The sequence below is a fragment of the Mercenaria mercenaria genome, chromosome 9, assembly GCF_021730395.1.
Source record: "Mercenaria mercenaria strain notata chromosome 9, MADL_Memer_1, whole genome shotgun sequence".
Lineage (NCBI taxonomy): Eukaryota > Metazoa > Mollusca > Bivalvia > Venerida > Veneridae > Mercenaria > Mercenaria mercenaria.
The window spans coordinates 63,609,930-63,635,221 of NC_069369.1; the positions used below are offsets into that span (position 1 = coordinate 63,609,930).

The 25,292-nt window shown below is 33.4% G+C and overlaps 1 protein-coding gene and 1 long non-coding RNA gene across 2 annotated transcripts; one reads left to right on the top strand and one right to left on the bottom strand.

The window, feature by feature from the left end:
• Positions 1–1,622: 1,622 nt before the first annotated feature.
• LOC123547289 (sodium- and chloride-dependent taurine transporter-like) lies at positions 1,623–24,161 on the bottom strand. The gene is made up of 12 exons (XM_053550602.1): positions 23,684–24,161; positions 20,209–20,343; positions 14,831–14,975; positions 12,912–13,016; positions 9,640–9,772; positions 9,143–9,277; positions 7,776–7,879; positions 6,476–6,600; positions 4,305–4,417; positions 3,818–3,955; positions 3,094–3,255; positions 1,623–1,688 (listed from the first exon to the last, which is right to left on the bottom strand). The coding sequence occupies exons 1-12, from the start codon at positions 23,919–23,921 to the stop codon at positions 1,623–1,625; spliced, it is 1,599 nt and encodes a 532-aa protein (XP_053406577.1). The 5' UTR covers positions 23,922–24,161.
• LOC123564530 (uncharacterized) lies at positions 15,011–19,489 on the top strand. Its single transcript, XR_008372459.1, has 5 exons — positions 15,011–15,385; positions 15,998–16,083; positions 16,625–16,770; positions 17,132–17,228; positions 17,639–19,489. It is a non-coding gene; the product is annotated as an uncharacterized LOC123564530 (long non-coding RNA).
• Positions 24,162–25,292: the final 1,131 nt, after the last annotated feature.

Below are 25,292 nucleotides of genomic sequence, written 5' to 3' on the forward strand. Positions count from 1 at the left end.
TTTCATATTATTAGATTTAGTCATTATATAATATCTTTTAAAGCTTTGCAAGGCTACAATTTAACTGTTAATGTTGTCATTTAATATTCTGTCAAGTGATTTTGGCCAACCTTTTATTCTCTTTTCGCTTTGGTCTTGATTTTTATTTAAATGTGGCCTTGTTAATTAATTTTACCCCTCATTTAACGAGGTCAATTCAGAATAGGTTTGTTCGATCTTGAGGTTATCTAAAGACACTTTTTCAACTTGTAACCACATCAGACATTTGTCTACAAACGTTAAGTTCTTGGTCCTTCAAGATTTCATGCTGCATTTGGTAAAACAATAAAACGTCATTCATGCATCGAATGTATGTATTGTGTTTTTGCTTTGTTTTATCAGTTGGAATATATGAGGAAGACTCATGGTAAAATAAATTTTAGTGGACCCAAAAGGCTTTTACACAAGCCTTTAAATATATCAACTTGTGATACATTTGCTACGTTAAAGGTTTACTTCTATTTGCACAGACGTGTAACTTTGGAATATTGTTTATGCGTAATTTATGTAACATCCCTGTGGAATATTTGCCAATGATCATTCCAGGGCGATGCTCTGTTGTGTTGTAACAGTTTCTCGTTTTGTCTAAGGTGTCTGTAGTTTTTACTCTTTCTTTAGTTTTGAGTTTTTGTTAATTAGTTAGCTTAGTCCAATATGCTTTCAATGGATCGTGAGTTCAATCATCGGATGATGATAATTGACGATTTGATAAAAGACATTGTGTTTGAAATCATTCATCCTCCACCTCTAATTTATGCGGAGAACAGGTTTGTACTCGCACAGAACCCAGGAATCATGGTTAGGTTAATTGCCCGCCGTTTAATTACGGAAATACTGTTAAAAATGGCGTTAAACTAAAAACAAAACAAAATAATCACTCACGCATGCAACACACACTGATATGAACTAGTAGTTTGGGAGAGCTCCATTCTTGCTTGGAACTATGGAAAATATCCTTGTTTCTCAACTAGTATTTGTCATTATACGAATGCTAAGCTCTAAGTATGTTTTAAAATGTTTCTTTTTTTTTTTTGCAGATTGAAAGAGTCCAGAATAAAAATTTATACTCGCAATATTTAGCCAAACGTCGGTATATGAACGCGAACAGCCCTACCAGGAAGGATAATGAGAAGATATTGTGGTATGGAACTACTGATAACACTGTTAGACGTATCAATTCACATGGTTTCAACAGAGGATAATCTGGAAAGACATGTACGCTGAAATTAAAATCAGTTAGTTTGTTCCGATAAAAAATCGCGTATATTTGGGGAATGAATGGGAAGATGAATATTCTAATGCATGGTTAAAAGAAAACTATTAATACATTAATCAAGGGATTACTATCCAAAACTCTAACTAACTATGTAATCTATGATAGTTTGAAATGCAATTAAGATTTTAAAAAAATGTGCAGGTATCCATATGTTTGCCCGTCATATTCCTACCTTTCACGGACTTCAGCATAGGTTCATGCTAGATGAATCTGAAATGTTTTGTTCGTTGAAAGTAATAAGCTATTCATTTCATTTTGTTAATTGTGATTTAAACGAATGAACAATTATTTCAGAAACTGCATTTGGTCAAGGTTTGTACTTCACTGTTAATGCAAGATCTGCCAACCAAGCTGCCTTCACTCCTGGAATTGACTGAAACAAAAGGATGTATCGATGTATGGTATTGACGGGAAGGTATTGCAACGGATCAAGCAACATGCGAGTGCCGCCAGCTATAGATAAATCCAGGCCACATGTACTTTATCATTTTGTCACTAACAGTACTAGTAATCCAAAGTTGTTAGTCATCTTTAGTGATATTCAAGCATATCCAGAACATTTAATAACCTACAGATTAACTTCCATGCAAACATTGCAGTGAGGTTACGCTTTAGGGAGAACACTTGCTTGAAATTAGCTATTCATCCCTAATGATGATATGTTCGTTTTGCTCTTGATTACAAATTTTGTCTTTAATAAAAATTATACGCTATTATGCTGATTTGTTTATTTATACAGTGATACAGCATAACGAGATGTTTGAACCTTTTTCTTCCGTTCTCCAGACATATGACGCATTATCTGTCTTTGTAGCTAGCATTTAGTTTTCATCAGGCACAATAATGAAAAAAATAATGTAACTCAATAGATTATCAGCCAAAGCCTGAATGGTTAAGGCGTCTAAACCTCTAATTATGTGAAACTCTGATGACACTACATATATTTCGTAAATTATTACATTAATACAACATGGTCAGTTCTTTCTTTTTTATAATCTATCTTAAAGTTAATAAAGTCATCACATTATACAGTACATATGATAATATAGCTAGCCTAATACTACCACACTACCAATTACTTTAAGAGTAAGAGTTCTCAAAATATCATTTACTATATGTGATGAAGTATAATAGTTTACATCAAAAAAAAAATTTCTATACTTTTTAAAAAGGCATTTTTTATTCATTTTCAAAAAATGCAAGGTTTGCAGTTTGTAATCCAAATCTATACGATGGGAATATTTTTTTACTTTAATCTGGATGACCCATTTTTCTGATACGATGGCACAGTTTGTATCTGAAACGCTAAAATTCTCTTAAACCAGTCATTTGGAATTTGAACATCCGTTGCTTTCAAATGTATTTGAATCGCCAAAGAATATTTGTATAAAACAATAAAATTCATAGAAATCCATATGCATGTTTTTCCTTTTATTAACCCAATAAATATCTTTTTTCTCAAAAAAGTGATTTTCTCTGCTAGAATAAACACTAATTAAACTTGATATATCTGTATTACAACCGAGGGTGTTGACGCCTGCAATAATATTCAGCAGTCACGAATGGTTCTGTCGTTCCTATATGCTCTTAAACCGCCGTACATATTACGCTAGTTGCATGCTCGGAGAGTCACCTTTCAGATAAACAGAAGGTTACTACATCATAAACAAAAAACAGTTTCTTATCTATAAAATTTGAAGACGGGTTTGAAAAAAGGCGTATCTGATGATGCATGCTCCAGCATTCCAGTTATAAAAACACAGCAGTGCTTGTATAACTTCGAGTTGATACGACTGTCCAGGATCTCCTAATTTATATGTAGAGAAAATATTGTTACCATACACCCATGATACAACTATTGCCTCAAAGAAGCAAATCCACAGCAAGACGAATCCACTTGCACAATAGTAATCAAACACTTGAAACACGTACATGCCACCCTGTAATTACACATCGGCAATTTAGATCAATCGATGGCGCAGTAGTAGGTAGACTCAACCAAAACGCCAGCGGCCTGGGTTCGATTCCCGGTCGCGGCTAATATCCCGACTAGTGTTCAGTATTGGGTGATTTACTTAAATCAATACTGTTTCCGGCAGTATCTGTTTAGACGCTGAGGAGGTAAATACGACACCTGCCGTGGGCTTGACTGGAAATAAATTGTTCCGTCCATTCCAGGTGTGGTCTTTCCTCGACTACCCACGTTAAACAAGAATCGTTGCCTATTTATCTACCCGGAAATTCGTTGGGATAGGATTTCATACACACTGCTACTATAAGACAATAGGCATGTTTCGATGTGCATTTAATATATTGGTTGGACTTATCCATTGTTTTATGTACGTTTAAAATCATGAAAGGCAAGTAAATGACATCTTTATGTCAACTTTTATAACTGTACTTTTAGGTCTTTACGAAGCCATCTTAACACATTTTCAATTTCTAGATACATCAGATATATAATTATGTTATTAATAAGATTATCTGAAATGAAAAAATTACCTCTGTAACCATAGATAATGCGGGTATGTAGCACACCACAACGAAGATGGCGGTAAAGATCATTCTATTCCTTTTGTTGTACAGATATTGCGGAAATGCGTCTATGATTGGCGCCAAAAATGCCTCTACACAGACAAACTATATACATAAACGACAGATTCAGTCATTAAAAAATGACATTGCAGTTTAGCACTTGATATATATTTGCTTCCCGAAATCGATGGAAATTATTAGTGCTGTTGACGCAAACGAAACCATATACGTCCTGAAATAAAAATACTATCAAAAACATAGACATCATTACTTAAAACAAAAGCTTATTTCCAATTGTTTTCAATTTGCTTTGGACAAAATTATGAGTAGACACACATCATCCATTAAGACATCTAAGACTAAAGCGAGTGATGTGAAAAAGCATTAATTTTAAGTAAATTTTGTTTTCAATACATACTAAACAAATACGTGAGCCAAAATGTTATGCACTTACTTGACTATCAAAGCCCAGCAACAAGATCATTATAAAGAAGAGAACAGCCCATGCCGGGGCCAAAGGCATCTGGGTTATTGCCTTAGGATAGGCTATGAACGCTAAACCAGGACCTGAAAATTAAAGATGTGTTTAGAAAATACTCTTGAATAATATTTCGTTAGGCTAAATTTACAAACATGTTTTATTTCACAGTTTCAAATATGAGTTATTGATATAACATATCTAAAATCAACATATTAAACTGCCGTTTGATTCACCTTTTCCATAACAAGAATAAAAAACGATATCAATGATATCATATAACGTTCTTAAAAAACATCTGATGGTGGTAATATGGTTTCTAATTGGACACAATACTTAATTCAGTTTGAATTTATCGTCAAAAACGAAATATTGATTGTAATGTTTCAGACATTTTTGACAAAATATTTTGTTTTAAAAAAATTGCTATTGACTTTAGTAATATCATGAATGGATTGTTGTAAAAGTTTCGAGTTATCTCTGTTAAAATGCTGAAACACAAAATTCGAAATTGCGATTTTTATGGCTTTTTTTGCAATGGAAAAAGTACAATTACGGCTTTGAGAACTGACAGTGTTTTATCATCCTACATGAACTACCACATACGGAATCATATGTGTTATATCTGGATCTTATACAATAAAGCTACAATTCACGAGAGACCCTGCCACATATTACATGGATCAATCAGTTGGTATAGTTCTGACCTATCATTTAATAATTTAGAATAATTCAAGACAGTAAGATTGACTAAAATATTTAATCACAAGACACTATTAAAGTCATTTAGAAAAGAACAATATGCAAAAGATGTGCACATTAAAAGCCAAGCTTTAGATTTGACCTAAATATATAATCACAAAACTTTTAAAAAAAAAAAGATAAACAGCTGAGAAAAAATTAAACACATGTACACAACTAAAGCCAAACACACGATTTGATTTGAATATACAATCACAAAACTTTATCACAATTATTTAAAGAATACGACAAATAATTGAGAAAAAGTACTATCTGTACTCAGTTAAAACGAAGCATTAGTTTTGACCTCTATATTTAATTACAAAACTTTGTTAAAATTCATTTTAATAAATACGACTAACAATTACGACAAATACACAAATCTTCTCAAATAAAGCAATGCATTAGACTACAGCAAGCGGTGTTTCAATATAATGAATTTGTCATTTTAGACGTATCAGTAAAATTAACACCATTCTCCATTCAAAACGTACAAATGCTTACCTGCTTACCGTATATTTTTATCAGGAAAGTGCTTCAAAAACTTTCCATCAACCATGATAGCGTAACGAAACATGTTATAAAAATGAAAAAGTTCTACCAGAAATGCCATGTTCGATGAAAGAAGTCCCCGAAAAAGAAACAAAAACAATACCAATAAAAGTGTACAAAAGTGTATATGTGTATGTGCAAACATTGGATATACTCGTACATACAAAAACACTAGGAAATATATAATACTGCATAATCGAACCAAAATAGAAAAAGTGGAAACTCCACAGGTCGCACAACACAACAAAAACGAAAATGTTGCATGCTCGGTTTGACTGTGCCTGTCCATGGACGGTAGTGGAAATGCATGCTACCGTCTACGCCCTCTAGCCCCGGGTTGAGCACAACTCAATTTTTACACATGATAAAAGTACAAAAAAATATTTTAGAGACATCCGGCGGTGCACATGGAACCTTCAGTGCTACACTAGGCGTGTAATTTCATGGTCCCCAGTTAAAATAATGATGGGTTAGCACTAAACGAGAAAACAATAGGCAGAACTAACCGAATTGGAATTTAGAAAGTGGATCTGAGGTTATGGAGCCTGAATATCACAGAAACTGCCAAAAGACACAATTAAAAAGCAGGCACCATATCCAAGGGGTGATTATACAATACCAAAAGCTGCTATGAAATCGGGAGTATTGGAACCACCCAAGCCGAAATGTCCATGCTGAGAAACTAAACAGTATAAGTATAAGTAACACGACAATATATAACAGCCCTGACTGAACAAACAGTAAACGTTATCCAGAAGGGCTTCATTTCGTTTTGTTTTAAAAACATAGAAATTTACAAAGAATTAATTGCGCTCAACCAGATACATGTACTATAATAAGAGGACGTTCCTTACCAGAACTGACAACCTCTCCTACTGTAACATTTTGTTCCTTTGCCATGAAACCAAGAACAGAAAATACAGCAAAACCACCGTAGAAACTGGTACAGCTGTTGATACTTGACACAAGGAAACAGTCCCTTTCGTAAAAGAATTACATTTTGATATCATTAATATTATTAATATATCGAGACCGAATAGATACAATAGCATATATCGTATACAAACATAGTTCACAAAAACACATTCTGTCATAAAAGTTATCAAATGAATACTGAGATTTGTTTTTTTTTTCAAATTGATTAAATACGAATTGCAGATAGAGGCATATTTATTGCAACATTTATCGATAATGCAATATCTACATTATTACAATTAATTAAAAGTATAAGAAATATCAATTGAAAGCATAAAAAAATTGGAGAAAAATAAGCATCATCGGCTTAATTACATTTGTTAATAAGAGGTTATTTATTTTGTTAAGTTTAACGTTGCAACGACATAATTATAGGTTATATAGTGACTCTCCAACTTTGATGGTGGAGGAAGCCCATGGTACCCCTTTGATAATTATTTCATCACGAGCGGGCACCTGGGTAGAACCACCAACCTTCTGTAAGTTTGGCTTCCTCACATGAAGAATTCAACGCCATGACTGAGGTTCGAACACACATAGATCAGGGGCAAGTGATTTGAAGTCAGCGACCTTAACCACTCGGCTACGGAGGTCCCATAAAGAGAGGTTAATGGAAAGTTGCACCTCCAGCACTTTGTTAAGCGGAATTATATTAAAATCGTAGATACTGAAAGGACTCTTTGATCCTAAAGGACCAGAAAATATAACAACATTAAGCCTAAGTACGAGCAGACAAATTATTACTGCCACGGGATACTTAAAATACTGATGTTACGAAAGATAAAAAACATCTACACCAAAAACAACTGAAAGCATAGAATGTAAGCGTAGAACACAAGACATTTACTGTGTTGTTGTTATGATGCCATATCTGAAGATATATATTTCATACTGTAAATGAGCCGCTCCTCTAGTCAGGATTCATACTGTTCGCTTTCAAAGTCTATTGCAGTCTGAGAAACCGTTAGCGAACAGCATGGATCCTGACCAGACTATGCGGATGCGGAGGCTGGTCTGGATCCATGCCGGTCGCAAAAGCAGTATGTTGGTTTTATCATGGTGCTGCTCAAATATCTTTTATTTTGAATAACAAACTAAACAGATTTGGTTACTGAGAGTTGTTTTTAGTTTAGCAATATCACACTTTTTCAGATAACATGAGTGTAATGACTTTGTTACCTGTAAAAGTTGTTATTGAATTTATTGTAACTTCCAAGTGTAATTAATACTCCATTAGCTATGACATAGGAGTAGAACACTTGTGTCCCACTGTCTATCCATACCTGTAAATAATAAGGTACCATTATAAAATGACATTTTATGATATGTAAATAATCTAATTTACAATGGTCACAATTATTACTTTTCTCACCGAATGAATATCATATGAAACTTTTGTATAGTTTTTTCGTTTCCTTGTGGTATATAAGGCCTGTTATGAAACTTGTGGTTTCCTTTAATAACATTCGTCTACAGACCTGTCTGTCAGACGTAAGTCCTCCTATTTCCTCAGACGTAAGTCAAAGACCTTCTGAGTAAAAAAGGAATAAACTTGTACATCAGATAAAATCTATAAGAACAAGGACTGAGTATTTAAGTTATGATTCAGCTCATTTTTAAACTTTCCAAACGTATGAAACATCAGTCTGTACAGACCCTTCTTGGAGTTGAATTTACAACAAATCGCTACAGAACAGAACAAAGAACGAACTTTGTACATACAATAGTAAATCCGCCAGTTTAGGAGCAGTCTGTCTTGAATTCATAAAATCTTGATATTGTCGTAGAAAATTTACAAAAATGGGTATGAATGTGGTTTGGCAAGTATATCAGGATTCATTATAATTTTAGCTATGTTTTATGTTATGTTGACATTTGCTAGAAAAGTAAATGTCTCCTTTCCGTAGACGTAGCGTATCAAGAAGTATTAGCGTCTGATGACCCTTTCACGCTTCCGTAGAATCAACATTTATTACACGAAATTCATTTTGAAAACATTTCTGAAATGTCTAGATCTGCAGCTCTAAATACGGAAATATCTTAGATCCAAAACATATACATGTATTGACACTTTTAGACAACGTCATGCTAAAACCCTGGTATTTTGAAATCGTAAGGAAGTACTGAAAATTGACTCCCCATTAGCATAAAGAAAAAGAAGAAAAGTCCACACGCATACATTTAGACGGGGTGAACCCTGGCTATAGACCAATACAAATGCGACTTTAGTTTTAAGATGTAGCCCGTGTACTTTCATTTTCTTAACTTCCGGGAAAAGCTGAAGGTCGTCTGATGTCATTTTCTGTGTTGTCAAAAACATACACATGCCTGGCGAGATTGTATAAAAATATGCCGGCCCTCCTAAGGATATAAAGTTTTACTCATGGTAAGATGTGGTAATGTTAGCTACGGACTATCTCGAATCCTTAAATATTATAATAATTGTTTCATGTAACAGTCTGTAATAGAAAAACAATACGTCAGTATGTGTTTAAAACATTAACATTACATACTAGTAATGCGAAACTAAATTTTGTATCCAATACCTGTGGATCTAAAAGTCTGGAAAAGTCCGGTTTAAGATAGAAATATATGCCATCACCAGCTCCATCCAAAGTAACCCCACGGATAAGCAAGATTGTTATAACGACATATGGAAATAGAGCAGTAAAATAAACAACCTGAAAATGAAATAAAGAAGAGTTTATTTAGCACAAAAATACCTTTTCTAAACTGCAGCAAAAATGTTATGACTGCTCCAAAGATTTGGTGTGGTACAAAAACGTGTACAAGTCTTAAGTAACACGAATGTTTGTCAGAAGTCACAAGAAGTTGTTCAATGCTGAAAGCACTCGCTACATTAATTTTGTAAAGAATAAGGATATTGTGAAATTATTGACAACTCTTACTGTTGAATACATTTTTGTGATAAATATAAACAAGTACAAACGAAATTCTTGACTTTTGATCATAGTTCTTAATACATTGCGCACAATATATGTCTAACAAGAATATGTGTAACTAATAGTCAGTCTACAAATACCTTTCCGCTCACCCTAACCCCTCTACAAACGCACAGATATACCAAGACCCAAACAACAAACAGTGAGACAGCCAGCTCCCAAACAATGCTTCCTGGATCGTCGATACCTTTTGAAATACGAAGAACTTTTTTCCTACAAAGAACATTAGGTCAGCGTTACGTGTTGCGATTAAATGACAAAATTGACTGTTTTTTCATTCCGTGAATATGCTGCATATCGTCTGTATTGTTCGCTAGTTATTTATTAATTTTTCTAAAGTTGGGATCACATTAAACAGTATAGGGTAGGCAATTTGTGTCCTTTACGTTGGAATATGAGGATATATTCACCTCTTTGGTCGATGTTCGATGATAAATTATTTTGTCTCCTATACTAAGCGTGCAAAAAAAAACCTATTTTAGCGCTGCTCTCCAATTAATGACAAAAGACTTAGTGCAATGCGCTAGGCTAGTATATCTTTATTCGAAATTCTGAAAGAGCAATTGACGCTACAGGCATTCCGACCAAAGCAGACATTCAAAGGCCTTAACCTTTGCAAAATATGTTTTTTATATTTTTATAGGGATATTTTTCATAAACTACGCATGCATCTGTAAGTTTATACCAAAGGTTACACGGAAAATACGTATAAAGCATATTTTCAGATATAAAATATTTGAACGATCAGCTTAAATTACAAATACACAATTAACAGCAAACGTCACAACAACAAATAGGAGCATTTCTAATGTCGGTTGGTATTTTATTCTAGTTCGTTACTGCAACATTAGCCTTAAATGCTACTAGAAAAGTTTGCACGCCAGTATGCAAGTATTTCATGCCTCTAATATTTACATTTGAGTAATATTTATTTTACCTATAAAAGTAACGAAGATTATGATATATTTAGCGGCATTATGATCTACATCTAGAAATGAAACATTTGTGCTGGCGCGTGTTGGGTATTATCAAGTCATAATGAACCGTTGAACGCTATCTGACACATAAAAACACGCCACAGAATAACTGTATAATTTCCATGATGTAATTATACATGATTTGCATGAAAAAAAGAGAGAAATATACGTACGAGGAGTGTTCGATATGAATTGCTTATTGTCCTCTAGCTCGATTTCCACGTGGGGCACGATAAAAACCAATACCTACCTGTATAGGGTTATTCAATACCTACACAACGGTGTATAAATGTACATGTTAGACTAAGTGTAAGACATAAAATTTGCCATTTGAATACACGCAATCATTGACCACTGTAGTAAAAATGGTTGGTAGAAGCGTCTACAAGAAAGATGAAATACGGGCTTACATCAAAGCTCGCTCAAAACTTGGTTGTTCTTTGAAGCAGCTGATGACTGAACTTTCTACTGCTTATGGACCTTCTTGTGTGTCTTATGACACAGTTCGGCGGTGGAAAAAGAAATTTGAGTCTGGTGTAGAGTCCATCAAAAATGCACCGAAATCAGGTAGGCCAAAATCTGCATCTCGTAAAGAAATCGTTTCCAAAATAAAGGAAATCATTGAAGGAGATGCCAGACTTACAGTTCGTGATATTGCACGAAAGGTAGGCATATCACTATCAACGGTTCACCTTATTTTGAAGAAGCATTTGAAAGTCAGAAAGATTTCTGCTAGATGGGTGCCACATCTGTTGACTGATGAGCAAAAGAGGCAACGGGTTAATGTGGCCAAAAAGCTGCTTCAAATATTTCCAAAATATGACAAAAAGCAGTTTGCCAATGTCGTCACAGGTGATGAAACCTGGGTCCATTATTTTGAGCCCGTCAGAAAGGTTAGCAATAAGATCTGGGCCACTAAACAGCAAACGCCCAATAATTGCCAAACGTTCTTTGAGTGCAAAGAAGGTTTTGTATGCAATCTTCTTCTCTGGTGAAGGAGTCGCAATAAAAGTGCCGGTGAAAAAAAGCAAAAGCATCACCGGAAAGTACTACAAAGACGTAGTACTGAAGAAACTGAAAAAGTATGATCAGAAACGACGCCCTGCCACTGGTTTTAAACATGTCCGTCTTCTACATGACAATGCCCCCGCTCATACCTCCGCAATAGTTACGGCGGTTTTGAAGAAAGAAAAAGTAACTGTTTTGCCTCACCCCCCGTATTCCCCAGACCTTGCCCCATGTGATTTCTTTTTGTTTCCGAAATTGAAATCATTCCTTGCTGGGCGGAAATACCAGTCCCGACAGGCACTTGGATCTGCCATTCATCAGTACCTTATTACTGTGCCCAAATCAGCGTACCGTGACGCCTTCAAGAAGTGGATACATCGGCTGAAACTTTGCATTTCTAGCCACGGGGAGTACTTCGAGGGCATGAAATGAGCCCTTTTGGGCTAACTTGAAATTTGAAGTCTCCAGATAGAAATAAGCAATTCATTTCGAACATCCCTCGTATCTAGTTACAAAATAGTGACATATTTTAGGCCAAGACGGTGTTTACTGCCTTGACATTTTAATATATGAATGTAACAGTATGCACAGCATTTGATTCATTATAACAATCTTGCTTATCCAAGATAAGAGGATTAAGACCACACTTTGCTTCCACAGGTCAAGATAGTTAAGATAGTTATTTATCTATGTTTTTAAACCTCTGTATAAAAGAGACTAATTAAATAAGTTTGCAGATGAAGTTTTGAAAATACGATAATTCAGGAAAGACATTGATTGTTTATCTGTCTCCTTGTAGTAAAGCTGTATTTATATTAGTATCTTCCGGATGACTTTCATGAAGTTTATGTAAGAGGAAAGGAAAACTGTGGTGGATCTTTAAGACATATCACAATTGTCGTCATGTTGGATATCGTACTAATATAGTTTTGCGCTGTTGTTGACCATTTCCTAAGAAAAATAACACATAGACAGCTTCATACCACAATTTGATAAACAAGCTTATAGTATGAATAAATTTTACTTTCGAACTACTTGCTAAAAATTCCAGTTACAAAGAATGGCTTAAAACAACAGTTACTGGAAAAACTAAAGAAATTGTCAGTTAAACAAAAAAAATGTATACGGAATAAATTCAGTATGTTTACTGATGAATGAAATCATATACCTCAAATGAAGACGTAAATCATTGTTCAGAGTCATAATTACCGTCAGAGACATAAATTTCCAACAGGCCAACTGCTCTTATATCCTTATCACGTCTTCGAGTAGTTATTATGAAATGTCTGGGACCAAAATAATAAATAATCTCTCTACATATGATATATGAAAAATTTTAAATGTCGAAATTTGTTCTTTGATCTTACTCCCAAAATTCTACTGCAGAATCAATAGTCCTGTTTCCTGTTGACACGTTTCTTACTATTGTTGAAGCATTGGTGTTTGACTGTACGCTTTGTTGCGAAAAGCATCTGTGAATAAGTATTTCGTGTTAGAAACTATAACTCATGTCAACACTCTCACTATAATATAATATTACAACATGTCATTGTCTACGTGACAATTTTTAATTGTCAGTACGGATAATTATACTTCATTTAAAATTTGAAAAAAAAAGAATATTTTGCATAATTTTTCCAGGAATATCTCCTTTAGAATACCTTTTAATTTTTGTTACCAGAATTTTACTCTGGAATTTAGATAAATGTACTATATCTCTAAATGTGTATTTATCTTTTTAAGATAAAGTAATTATTAAAGTCGCGTTTCAGTAGCTGGGAGCTGGAAGCAGAATAAAACTAACCCAGGCTTACTCTGGTATTGAAGATATGATTTATTCAATGACTAGACACGTGACACAATGTGCATTTACTGACATACCCTCAATATATGTCTTAAACATGTTAAGTCTCTTACCATTTCCGTATTATGCTCGTGTTTACCCGTGCTTTATATTATGCCACCATCTTTTTTGAAAGACATAATACTTAAATATCCATTACCTGTCACATTCGATAGTGTATGTTCATGATATACTTTATTTGCGGCCATAATTATTTTTAATTTTTTACCAAATTTCAGCAAATTTCACTTAGCAGTGTCAAACATATAACAAAATAAATCTTAACCTAAGTAGTATTTTGGATGTAATTTGTAATAAAATATTTATTGTGAAGTGTTTCTTATAAATATTCATTGCATGGAAATTGAAATAAAAACTGTTGTTAAAGGCATTGACCTCAAGATTTGGCTAAAAGATTTCTCTTTCAAATTGAAGTTTGGTCATATTATGAACATTAAAATATAAGATTTTGTTCTTTGTTTCTAAAATATTTTAAATATTCCAAATCAAGAAAAAAATGTGACCGCATCGGGAATCGAACCCTGGACAGCCGCTGAAATAAAGACATTTTCCCGTCGTCGTAACCAATAGCGCTATAGCGAAATTAGTGAGTAATAACTTCAAAAAACAGATATCTTACCTGGATTTTCATTGTAAAAAGTAGTAAAAAAGCAAATTTTCATGTTGTTTCTGTAACATATAGTTTGTCAGTAAGTTAGGTTTAAAGAAATATAGCATTTATTTCCAGATATCAAAAAAAAATGAATATTTATTTTTGTTGTCGAACAATCTTGAGACCTGTTCCTTTTAGAGTTGATTGGATAGGAATTGAAATTTGTTAACACTAAAGTAAAAAATAGTACAAATAAAGTGTAGTACTACTTAAAAGAGTGTTTCCATCTGTTTATTATAGGGAAATAAAGTGCTTGATACCTTTCTGTGGGGCATTGTGTCTTGCGTTTTGGCCGTTAAAGCATTGTACCGTCCCATCTGTGTAATCACAACAGTGCAGTGTCGACATGAAAGTGTTGGGATAATGCACTTGATCTATGTATAATCTATGTATTACACTGGTTTTGATAAGCATATTGCACATTTCTTACCTCTTTGTCTTCATTGTTGTAGCGTGATGTACAAAGGCTTCGCTTAATTATTTGGCACTGCTTTTCTACCATTGAAGTGTTGATCTATTTTAATTCCATGAATTGATTTTGAAAAGAAATATTGCCTTTAACCTGTTCGTAATCCATTCAGTGTTGCATTTTGACAATGAAAGGTTCGCTTTCGTTATTAATGAATATTGCTGACGATATATCGCAGAAGTTTTTGACTGGTAAGCATGGGATATTTTAATTCTATAGGCTAATTTAAACTATTGTTTTTAACCCGCCCCTATTATTCTATTCTAATATTAATATAGTATCTTAAGATATTGTTTTTTACCTGTCTGTATTCCATTCGTTGTTACAGTGTGACCACGGTAGTGTTGCAGAAAACGACATGACGAGAAAATAGCCGGCCCAAGCCAACATCACGATATAATAGATGTTCATTTGGAAGCTGGCCACACAGCAGGCAACTCCTATTCCTGTAGTTAAGGACATGCTATCGTTTGTTATAAATATGTGTCCCGCCATGACATTTTTATCCCAAATGACACACGCCTCGATATCGGTAAAATGACGTAGAAGTTGACGTCACTTAATTAGATAATTGTTTTCATTAATTTGTTTTTAAAACAACAGCCATTAGTGTTAAAATCAATGATATCGGACGAAGATTGTTAAGTTTAAACGTTTCATCATTTAGTTATCGCACTAGACTGGTACTTTGTGAAATATCTCAAATAATGAGAGAATTAGCGAATTGTTTCCCTTTGAAATCTACACGCCATTAACGGTGTATACATGTGTGAAACTGGGTCAGAGAAAACATGCAGTTATTGCTCTGAATATACGCGGATATTTAAAGTGCATGGCGGATTTATTGGTTGTTATGGTAAGTGTTTATTTTCATCATAAATTTATTCGTAACTTAAGTAAAGAAGAGAATGAACAGACCGCTTCTTTTGTTGATGTATCGAAGATACAACTTGGCAGCGAAAAATGACTGTGTTGATATTTCGATTTGACTGTCTGCTGTCAAGTACTTCTAATATTTTTTTCTGTATATTTGTAAATTTTCATGATGGCAGAATATACTTGTAGCCAAGACAGTCAGGCATCTACTATATTAAGTATATTCTGTATGAAATTTTCTGTCTAGAAATTGTAAATGAACAGGAATATTGTACATCTTTTTATCTGTCAGTCACAGATGTGAACTGGTGAATGAATAATTACATGGTCATTATGCACATACAGTAGAATCTATGACAATTGGAAAAGAAAAGTAGAATCTACAATAACACAGGAAAAGTGGTGTTTTAACTTGTCACTTTTTGTTGTAATATCAACTAAAATAGACCTCCTGAAAATTTCTAAAAAATTCTACATGCAATTTACAATATTTAAAAACTACTTTTTTCACTCTCACTATTGTCAGTACTTGCAGACAGCATACTGGTAGGCTACTAAATAAATGAAAACAAAATTTGTTTATATTTTTCAGGACAACCTCCAGCAATATGAGATATAAATGTTCACTGCAGTTTTGACAATGCCCATCAAGTGGAGTTGCTGTGAGTTCTCATGCAGGTATAATATTTAAAGTTAGTGTTTACATTCATATCAGTGTCAGTATCCTCAAATGCATTTTTTTTTCAATATCAATTTTAACTATGAAAGTCCATATACTGCAGTATCACTAAATTAAATTCCACAGTCTTCAAAACAACCATGACTCTATAAATAAAAGCTACAAGGCTACAGTGTGCATTTTACATTTGAATTTACAGTGAAACCTTAATAACAGAAATTTGGTTAAGTGAAATTATCCAAAGGAAGTTGTCTTTTGTTAAGACTTGATTTTACTATTAATTTCTTTGCTTGTTTTTTTTTTCACTGAACTTTTTGTAAATCTCTGAAATGGGATTGAAAATACTGCATTGCTTTATAATAAAGATGCTGTATAATAAGCACTTTAAATTGGAATTCAATTAAATTTTGATAAATGCAAGTTGTTGTCAAGCATTATCTATAAGAAATGATGGACTGTTTTGGTCAGTGTTGATTCACTCTATTTTGATGAGGACTTTAATACATTTCTCATAAACTGTTCTTGTTTTTTTCTACCTAGTGTATGAAAAGTATAGTACTGCTGTTGGAAGAGGAGCAGTGTGGTATCTATGGTCCACCATCACTTCAAGCATTGACTATGGATAAAAGAAGGTTTCATTACATATGGACAATTATATTGGACAAAATAAGAAGTGTTCTAATAAGGTAAGAATTCCCAATAAATAAAGAAATATTTATTAAGAACACAGAACTTGATGTTGAAATATTTAATTTCACTGTGTGATCATACACTTCAGTTTGGAAAGTCACTGGTTTCCAGTTTATATATATAATGTGCATACTTTTATGTAAATGAAACATCATATCTCCACTGATAAACATTGATTTACAATTTGAATATTGTAAACTTACATAACATACTGTATTAAAAAATCCAACTGTGTAGCTGGCATTTAATTGTTGTAATAAAGTGATGCTGCAGCTATGTTATATTCTAAGGACTACACTATTGCTACTTAAAAGTTATTGTCTAAGAATTCATTGTTTAAATATACCCTTATTTCAGTTCTGGAATGTGGCTTGTTATGATGGGTCTACATGATTGACTTGGAGTCAACCTGATGGGGACTGGGCTTGCAGAATTCAGTCCTGAACATGTTTAGGTATATTTGGCTTGTCACCTCTTTAAGCAGTTTTTTTTTGTGTAATAATCAAGTATTGATAAAACTTGCTACAGAGTTCATGTCTGTAAATAGGCCACTTATATTAAGATGCCACATTTTCTGTTTCTTTTTGTGTTGTTAAAGAGTGTCTAGCTCACTGCAAGCCAGTTCAACAGAAATAACATAATTGTAATACAGAAACTGTTTTTTCTTAACCAGGTTAAAGAACTATTTGTTAAATCGAGATCAAAATCATGGCCCTTACTTGATGTAAAATATGTGCGATGGTTGAAATTTTTTATGAAAAGAGGTTGTCATTACTGTAATAAAATTCTAAAATGTAATTTAATGTAATTATGTGTGGTATTAGTGTTCTTTGTCTTAAATATTTGATACATTTATCATTACAGAATGTCTTCTGCATGACCTGGTGTAGTATTCTTGAAGGATTATAACTTAAGCACAGAGACGGAGATTAATATTTTAGGCAGGGGATTGGCATGACAGGCAAATTCTCCAACTGTATTACCATTCCTGAGCTGGATGCCAGCCGACAGTGGTACCTGTATAATGAAATAGCGCCCCTTTGCAGCAACAACAATGTATGCTCAAAACTAGCAGTGCCAAAACCATTAAAATTGAGAACTCAGTCATTTAAGACAAAGAATGAATGGAAAAAAAGTGTTTAACATTTAAAGAAATACAGAGAAAGAGCTTAGCTCATTCGGTATTTTCTGAAATTTTAATTAGTTTTGAAAGTGTTTTTTGATTTTTTAAAGGTGTACTAGACCCAAATTCCATATATTAGCCGTGCCATGAGAAAACCAACATAGTGGGTTTGAACCAGCATGGATCCAGACCAGCCTGCCCATCCGTGCAGTCTGGTCAGGATCTTTGCTGTTCACTTTTAAAGCCTACTGGAATTAGAGAAACTGTTAGCGAACAGCATGGATCCTGATCAGACTACGTGGATATGCAGGCTGGTCTGGATCCATTCTGGTCACAAACCCACTATGTTGGTTTTCTCATGGCGTGGCTCATATATGAATATGAACAAATGCTACACATAGTTATGTAAACATTGAATTAACAAGTTTATGAAGTCAACAGTACTATGCATTGGTTAAATATAGACACACTGTATGTATGTAAGGCTGAACACAGTATAAATGTTAAATTCCTCTAAGACACTGGAAGATTTTTCAACAATCTGCTGTTTAGTACTGCATGACATAAAATTATGAATGTAGCTCTACATACACAGTTGATTTATACGTTATTAAGCAAAGTTAAATATATTTATTGATGATTTTCTACAGTAATTACCTAAATATTAAATATTTTAGTGAAGATATATTTTATGCAACTATATAAGTTGAAAAAAGCCACCTCCAGGAAGAATATTTTGAAATGATACTTTTACTTGAAAATTTATGTGGAAAATGAAGGAAATAGATGTTAAAATGAATTCTTTATTTTATAAAAAATGTTGTTGCCATGGAAACATAATTTGAGTATTAAGTTTATCTGCTTTCATACCAGAGTAATATGACTTTTAATTATAATTATGTAAACAATTTAATGTTATATAATTATCACTGATACTTTTAATTTTCAATTTACACTGTCACTGAGCAATGCATCTTAAGTACATTTGAGGTTGAATGACACATTACAAATATTAGATATTTATGGAATTACTTTTAGATATTTTTGAGATGAATATAAATCAGAAAAATCACAAATTCTAGTTCTTCTAGAGAACTAATATATATTTTATAAATTTACATTTTTTTTATCAAATGTAGGCTAAAATGTCTGTTAAATTGACATTTAAAGCAATTCTTGTATTTTGTTGCTATGGAAACATAAATTGTGTCAATTTTTTTAATATAAAATAGCATATTTATAGCAAGAATGCATTATCAACTGTGCTAATCATGTTAAATACTTTTGATATTGATGGCAAAATATGAAATTAAAATATATGATAAAAATAAATGATTTTAGTATTTGTCATTATTATTAAAAAATAAGTGCAAGTTTGCGATGGGGAGTTATTGTACCAAAAATGCTATAATTTTGTTATTTTAAAACATGCAGGTCTAAAGTTTTGAATTTATGTTAAGGACACATGTACAGTTCAGAATATGTGAAAAACTCAGTTTCCATAAAAATGTCATTTGGGACCATTTTGTCATGGCTTGTCACATATGATCCTTTGTTTAATGTAAATGCATCAAATAAAAATTAAATGCTAATAAAACATTGGAAAATTTCAACGGTCATCTGCATATGTCTCTAAATTATTTTTAGTACTTGTAGCATGTTTAACTGTTTAAATGTTGAGTTCTGCTAAACCGTGGCTAGAGGATGCGGACGGTAGCATCCATTTCAACTACCGTCGATGAACAGGCTCAATCAAACCGAGCCTGCAACATTTTCGTTTTTGTCGGGTTGATCGACCTGTGGAGTTTCCAGTTTTCTTATTTTACTATTGTTAACTAACGAATTCATGCAATTTTCAACTACCATCATAAAAGACTTGGTTAAGGTCGCTGACTTTTAATCAATTGCTACTCATTGCTGTTGGTTCGAAAATCCCTTGGGTGTAGAATTCTTTCATATGAGGTCGCCATTTAGCTGGCTTTATGAATGTTGGTATTTCTTCCCAGATTTCACAAGTGAAGCTCCAGGGCTCTCTTCCTCAACCATCAAAAGCTAGAAAGTCACCATCTAACAAACTGCGTCGGTGTGAAGTCTAACCCAACAAAAAAGTTTGAAAATAACCATATGAGTCGGTATTAAGTTAGACCCAACAAAAAGGTGGAAAGTCACAAGATGCCCTTAATGGTGTCAAAAGGGAAGTAAAATAGAGAAAAATGGAAACTGCACAGGTCGCTCAACACGACAAAAACGAAAATGTTGCAGGCTCGGTTTGATTGAGCCTGTTCAGTACGTCATACAAAACATATCTAACCTTTAAATGCTGGAACAAGTCGTGCCCATGTCTCCACGCTTCCAATACTCATAAATTGTCCTAGACCTAACTCCAGCATGAATACAGGTATACCGCATGTTACAAGGCAAACAATATAGGGGATCAAAAAGGCACCTATAAGGCAGATTAAACCAAACTGAATTTAACTTTTAATATAAACTATTAAACAAAGAACTAAAAGTATGATCTAATGGGATAGAAAAATAACATTTTGTTGGATTAATTTATACCTATATATTTTAGCTTAAATGAAAATAGACATTGAAATCTATTTCGATCACACTTCAGTACTACTGCCCACTGGCACCAGACCAGAATGAAAATGCCTCTTTACATGTTATACCCTACCCATAGGTATACTATAAGAACCATGGTCATGAACGGGAAAGTGCACTAACCCATTTCAATCGTACATTTCATACCTAAAACGCGCAGTTCATTGCATGGGTACCAAGTATATTGGACAAGCGGTAATTAATCTTCAATCGTGCACCAGTCACATTGTCTCAATATTATTTTCAGATTGCAGGGATATTCCGCTTAATTTATGTTTTCGTCAACGTTACAGAAAAAAAAAAACTTCCGGTCTAGAGGTCACAGCAGTGTGCACATGTTAGGCGAAATGTAAACAAGCAAAATATAGAATGCAAATTATTCAGATTTGCAATAAAACTAGAAATGATGAATGAAATTGATCTTAGATATGATATTGAATTTGCAGTCATACATTGGTATTGTACATATATGCTGCATATACACATTTTAAATAGCGTACACGTGTAGTTAAACGACCACTGTTTGACATATATTTCCGCATCAGCCAATCAGAATAGCTTTGTTATCTAGACCGGAACTTCACTAGGGAAGTTCAACCAAGTTTTGTTGTAACGTTGAAAAAAAAACCTTTAAACTACGCGTTGGTCCTCTAAGATAAGAAATATTGAAGAAATGTGGCCGGTACACAATGGACGATAAATAAGCACTTGTACAATATCCATAATACTCATTTAGCGAACTGCGCGTTTTATGTATGAAATGCGCGATTTAAATGGGTCAGTACATTTTCCCGTTCATGACCATGGTTCTTACAGTATACCTAGGGTACAGTGGCATTTTCATTTTGGTCTGGTGCCAGTGCTTTTGCCAGATTTGAAGGTACTCATCCGTAAGGATCAGAAAACTCGACGCGGCTGACATATTAATGATATACAAAGACAGGCACACCTATACTGTATGTCAGATGTTCGAAGTAAGTTGAAGCTATTCCTAAAGTAGAAAAAATTAACGACAATTCTGTGGCCTGTTTCACAGAGTTCGAATTCTATCCTAAGTATTAACTAATGCCATTTTATGAAGATGTCCTTAATTCAAAATTATACAATTACAGTCATAATTTTGTTTTTCTCTTGTTCTAGGAATAAACAAATATTTTAACTTTAAAATGATTAACGTGACACACTTCACACCAAACTCCTAAAATTGTCCTAAATAAGCTTCGTGAAACGCCCAATCCAGAGGTCTAGCATGGTTTGTATTTTGAATTTGGTTGAATTTTGGGCATATGTTATTGATGTTTTACTTTGATTTCTTCACAGGTTAAAGTTATCAATTTTTCAATGATTCTATGGCGTTACATTAAAAAGATGTGTTTAAACCTCTGAAATGATACCAAATTTAAGTATACATTTCTAAGCTGCATTACCTTATATAGATGTACACACCTGATACTGCCAAATATCTTGCGAAAGTAAAACGAGTCTGCTGTTATTTAGCTTAGTTGCACTCAAAGAACTTAGTATGAAGTTCGAACTGCAAAGTGAAAATTGTGAAGTCACAACAGGACTTTCTTACAGCGTAGTATTTTCCCATTTCTATAGAAATTAAAATGATATCCAGAGTTAATTATATTCTGCAAACCTGATTCGTTTATTCCTTGCCTACAAGCCCTTATTAGAGCGATGAGCAAATTGTGTCAAGAAAGAGGAGTTCCTTGAAAAAATTGGCCGATGATTTTGCGACTACAGAGTGAATAATACAAATATATATGTATATAAAATGACAATATATAACCACCCATCTTTCCTAAGTCTTGTATGTATTTCCAATTAGTACGGAGTTGTCAATAATGAGCTTTTAGTTTGACGTTCAATGGCAACGTTAGTTTGTAAACACTAGCAAAAAAACCATTTATTGTTTAATCAAAGTTTCTACTTCATTTAAGGTTGTTTGGCCACTTTATATGGCGTTTTTTATTTACATTATACAGGAAACAAATTCGATGTTTGACACCTTGTATTTATATAATGTGAAAAAAAATATTCTTACAAGATTAATTTCAGAAAACACATTCTGTACTTTCATGGAGAAAAGTTTCAAAAAGAGCAATATCTCCTTTGTGTTTTCCGCCTATAGTATTTAATCATTTTACCTAATTAAACAATCTAGGTTTATTAACTATAATATTAAATAAATATTAAGTTTTTGATGTTTTCGCTAAAATGCTTCATTTTTTGCAGATACTGGACTTAAGACATATATCTAATAAGCTAAGAAAAGCTTATTTCCTTAAGCAAAACTCTACAATTTAATTTTACTATGATATTAATTTGATGGAAAACACGGGTTTTAAGAAAATAACAATTCGTGTTAGTCTCTCGGCTTGTCATAGAAATCTGCTGAATTGTAGTGGAACATACTTCACTCAGCATAAAAAGGGGACATAAGTTACAGGTAAATGGAAATGAATGTTTAAGGTTTGCCCTGACATATGCTTTCTTTTGGAATGTTGTCCTTTTTTATTTAATTCAGACATTTTTTTTTTAATTCATCGCATACATTAAACAAAAAAGTAAGTTCACCAGATTTTAACGTTATATATTAGAAATGCATACTGGTTTTAAAAGAAAAAAAAATCGAAGTAAGCACCCGTTTCTTATCTTACCCATTCCCCTTTAAAGCTTCAATTCTGTTTTGTAAAATTATCAAATAAAAACTGTAAAAAACAACTCAGTATATTTGGCTTTTGAGATAACAATGAAAATAATTACTAGATACTGTGTAAAGAATTCGAAAATGTTGTGAGGACTTATTTAACCCTTAGCCTGCTAAATTTCTATAATGGACTGGTCCATCATTCAATTTGGGCAATACCATTTATTATTCGAAGGGGTGTTCACTGAAAATTTACTGACTGAATAGCGAACAGTGCAGACCATGATCAGACTGCACGGATGTGCAGGCTGATCTTGGTCTGCACTGGTCGCAAAGGCAGAATCACTTGCCGCCAGCAGGCTAAGGGTTAAACAAGTCCACTTAAATTGTTAAAAGGTAGAGTTACAAACAGAATATAAAACCTCACGTTTGTGGAAAATTATAACATATGTTGTTAAATTGTGGCACGGTCGTGTCTGTTTTCACATTTATAACCAGCTTAACATTTGGGCGTCATACATACCTCCTCCATTCTTGTAGCACAAGTATGGAAATCTCCAAATATTTCCAAGCCCAACAGCGCATCCTACACAGGCTAGAATAAAATCCAATTTTCTTGACCATTGGTCCCTCTTGAGTTTAGAATGAAGGAGTTGTCCAACATCGGATGAAAACTTTCCTTCTTCGTTGCATAACATATCATTATCCGGTAAAACTTTGTCTTTCAGTTCATGTTTTACCTCCAAATGTATGTCATTCATCTCTTTTTATTGAATATTAAATTTAAAAAAATGTTTTGCGCTAGAAATCATGTATTTTCCGTCATAAAACTAAAAGACTACAATGAATACGTTTCACTTTTCAGTTTGGTGCTACAAAAGTTCTGTTTCGTGATAACCTGCAATCAGACACATTTAATTTATAATACAATATCATAATTATAATGTCGGTTTAAAAATATTGTTTTATTGAACCAAAGTTCAGTCTATTGTTCCGTCTAGAGCTACTAGACCTTTATAACGGACACGGACAATGTAATCGCACTATGTACTATGGTCAAAGTCTGGGGAATTTCTCAAAACACAAAAACTGAAACACGTAACCACAGAGATTTGTTTTATTTTTAAGATATTTTAAAGGTTTTCGCCAAATTATCAAGATACAACATATCTTTATAATTCTTTGCAGTGTTATCCTCTGCTGCGAATAAATCTTGTCTCCAAGGAGAACACAGACGAAGACTTTATATTTACGTATACATCTAATGAAAAAAAAACATGTTCAGTTTAATACCTGTAATTTTATTTACTGCCTGCCATTTGATAAAATATCTTTTTTTATTTTTTTTTTATTTATGAGAATCATTTTGCCAGTCTATCAGCAAACAACGCAATTAAAACAAATTTCATCGTAGTGACAGAAAATACATTCTGAACTAATTTCATGGGACGGTAGCCGTTTCTTTGTATGGGTAAAACAATTCTGACCTCAACTGAAATAGCCCATGGATAGTTCTCTTCACTCAAATAAGTATAGTTTATGGCAGAACATTATCTATTAATTTAGATACAGGACTTTGAACCAAGCAGCTGTAATGCAATCACAAGCGGTTTTTAATAACCATGCTATTTCCCAAGTTTGGTGACAATATTTCATTCCAAACTTTAGTTATTGACCGAAAACATTTGTTTCTATTTTCAGTAACAAACAAGTTGAAATTAGCTGCAGCTACCCCATATATGGAAAGCTACCTATAATCAAAGTTTTGTCGTAACATCTCTTTGTTATTTACAGTAATTGAGCTCAATCAATTTAAGCGAATAAGGATGTCTATATTGAACTCACGCCGACGTCGGTGTCGGTGTTGCTCTTTGCTCTCGGGTCAAAGTTAGCCACCTTCTAAATTTCCATATAATCATTAAACCTCATATTTTGTAATAGCGTTGGTTAAATGTTTAGCTGAACCTCCTCAATGCCTTTTACTACAGTCACTATAATAAAAAAGAATCATTTCTTCAGGACTGATCTTGTTAAAGGGTAAATATCTCATAAATTATGCTCCAACTCTTTATGCATGTACAAGCGGCAATGGCTTCATCTCAAAAGTGTAAATAGACAAGTAAGAACAAACA

What these genes read in the sequence shown, in the direction of transcription:
- LOC123547289 (XM_053550602.1), bottom strand. Translation starts at nt 23,921, where the DNA reads ATGAATGACATACATTTGGAGGTAAAACATGAACTGAAAGACAAAGTT. An exon ending in TGCTGGGCTTTGATAGTCAA is followed by an intron (nt 3,956 to 4,304) that starts GTAAGTGCATAA and finishes TTATGTATATAG; the next exon opens with TTTGTCTGTGTAGAGGCATT. An exon ending in GACAGTCGTATCAACTCGAA is followed by an intron (nt 1,689 to 3,093) that starts GTTATACAAGCA and finishes CTTTTGTTTCAG; the next exon opens with TCAATTCCAGGAGTGAAGGC.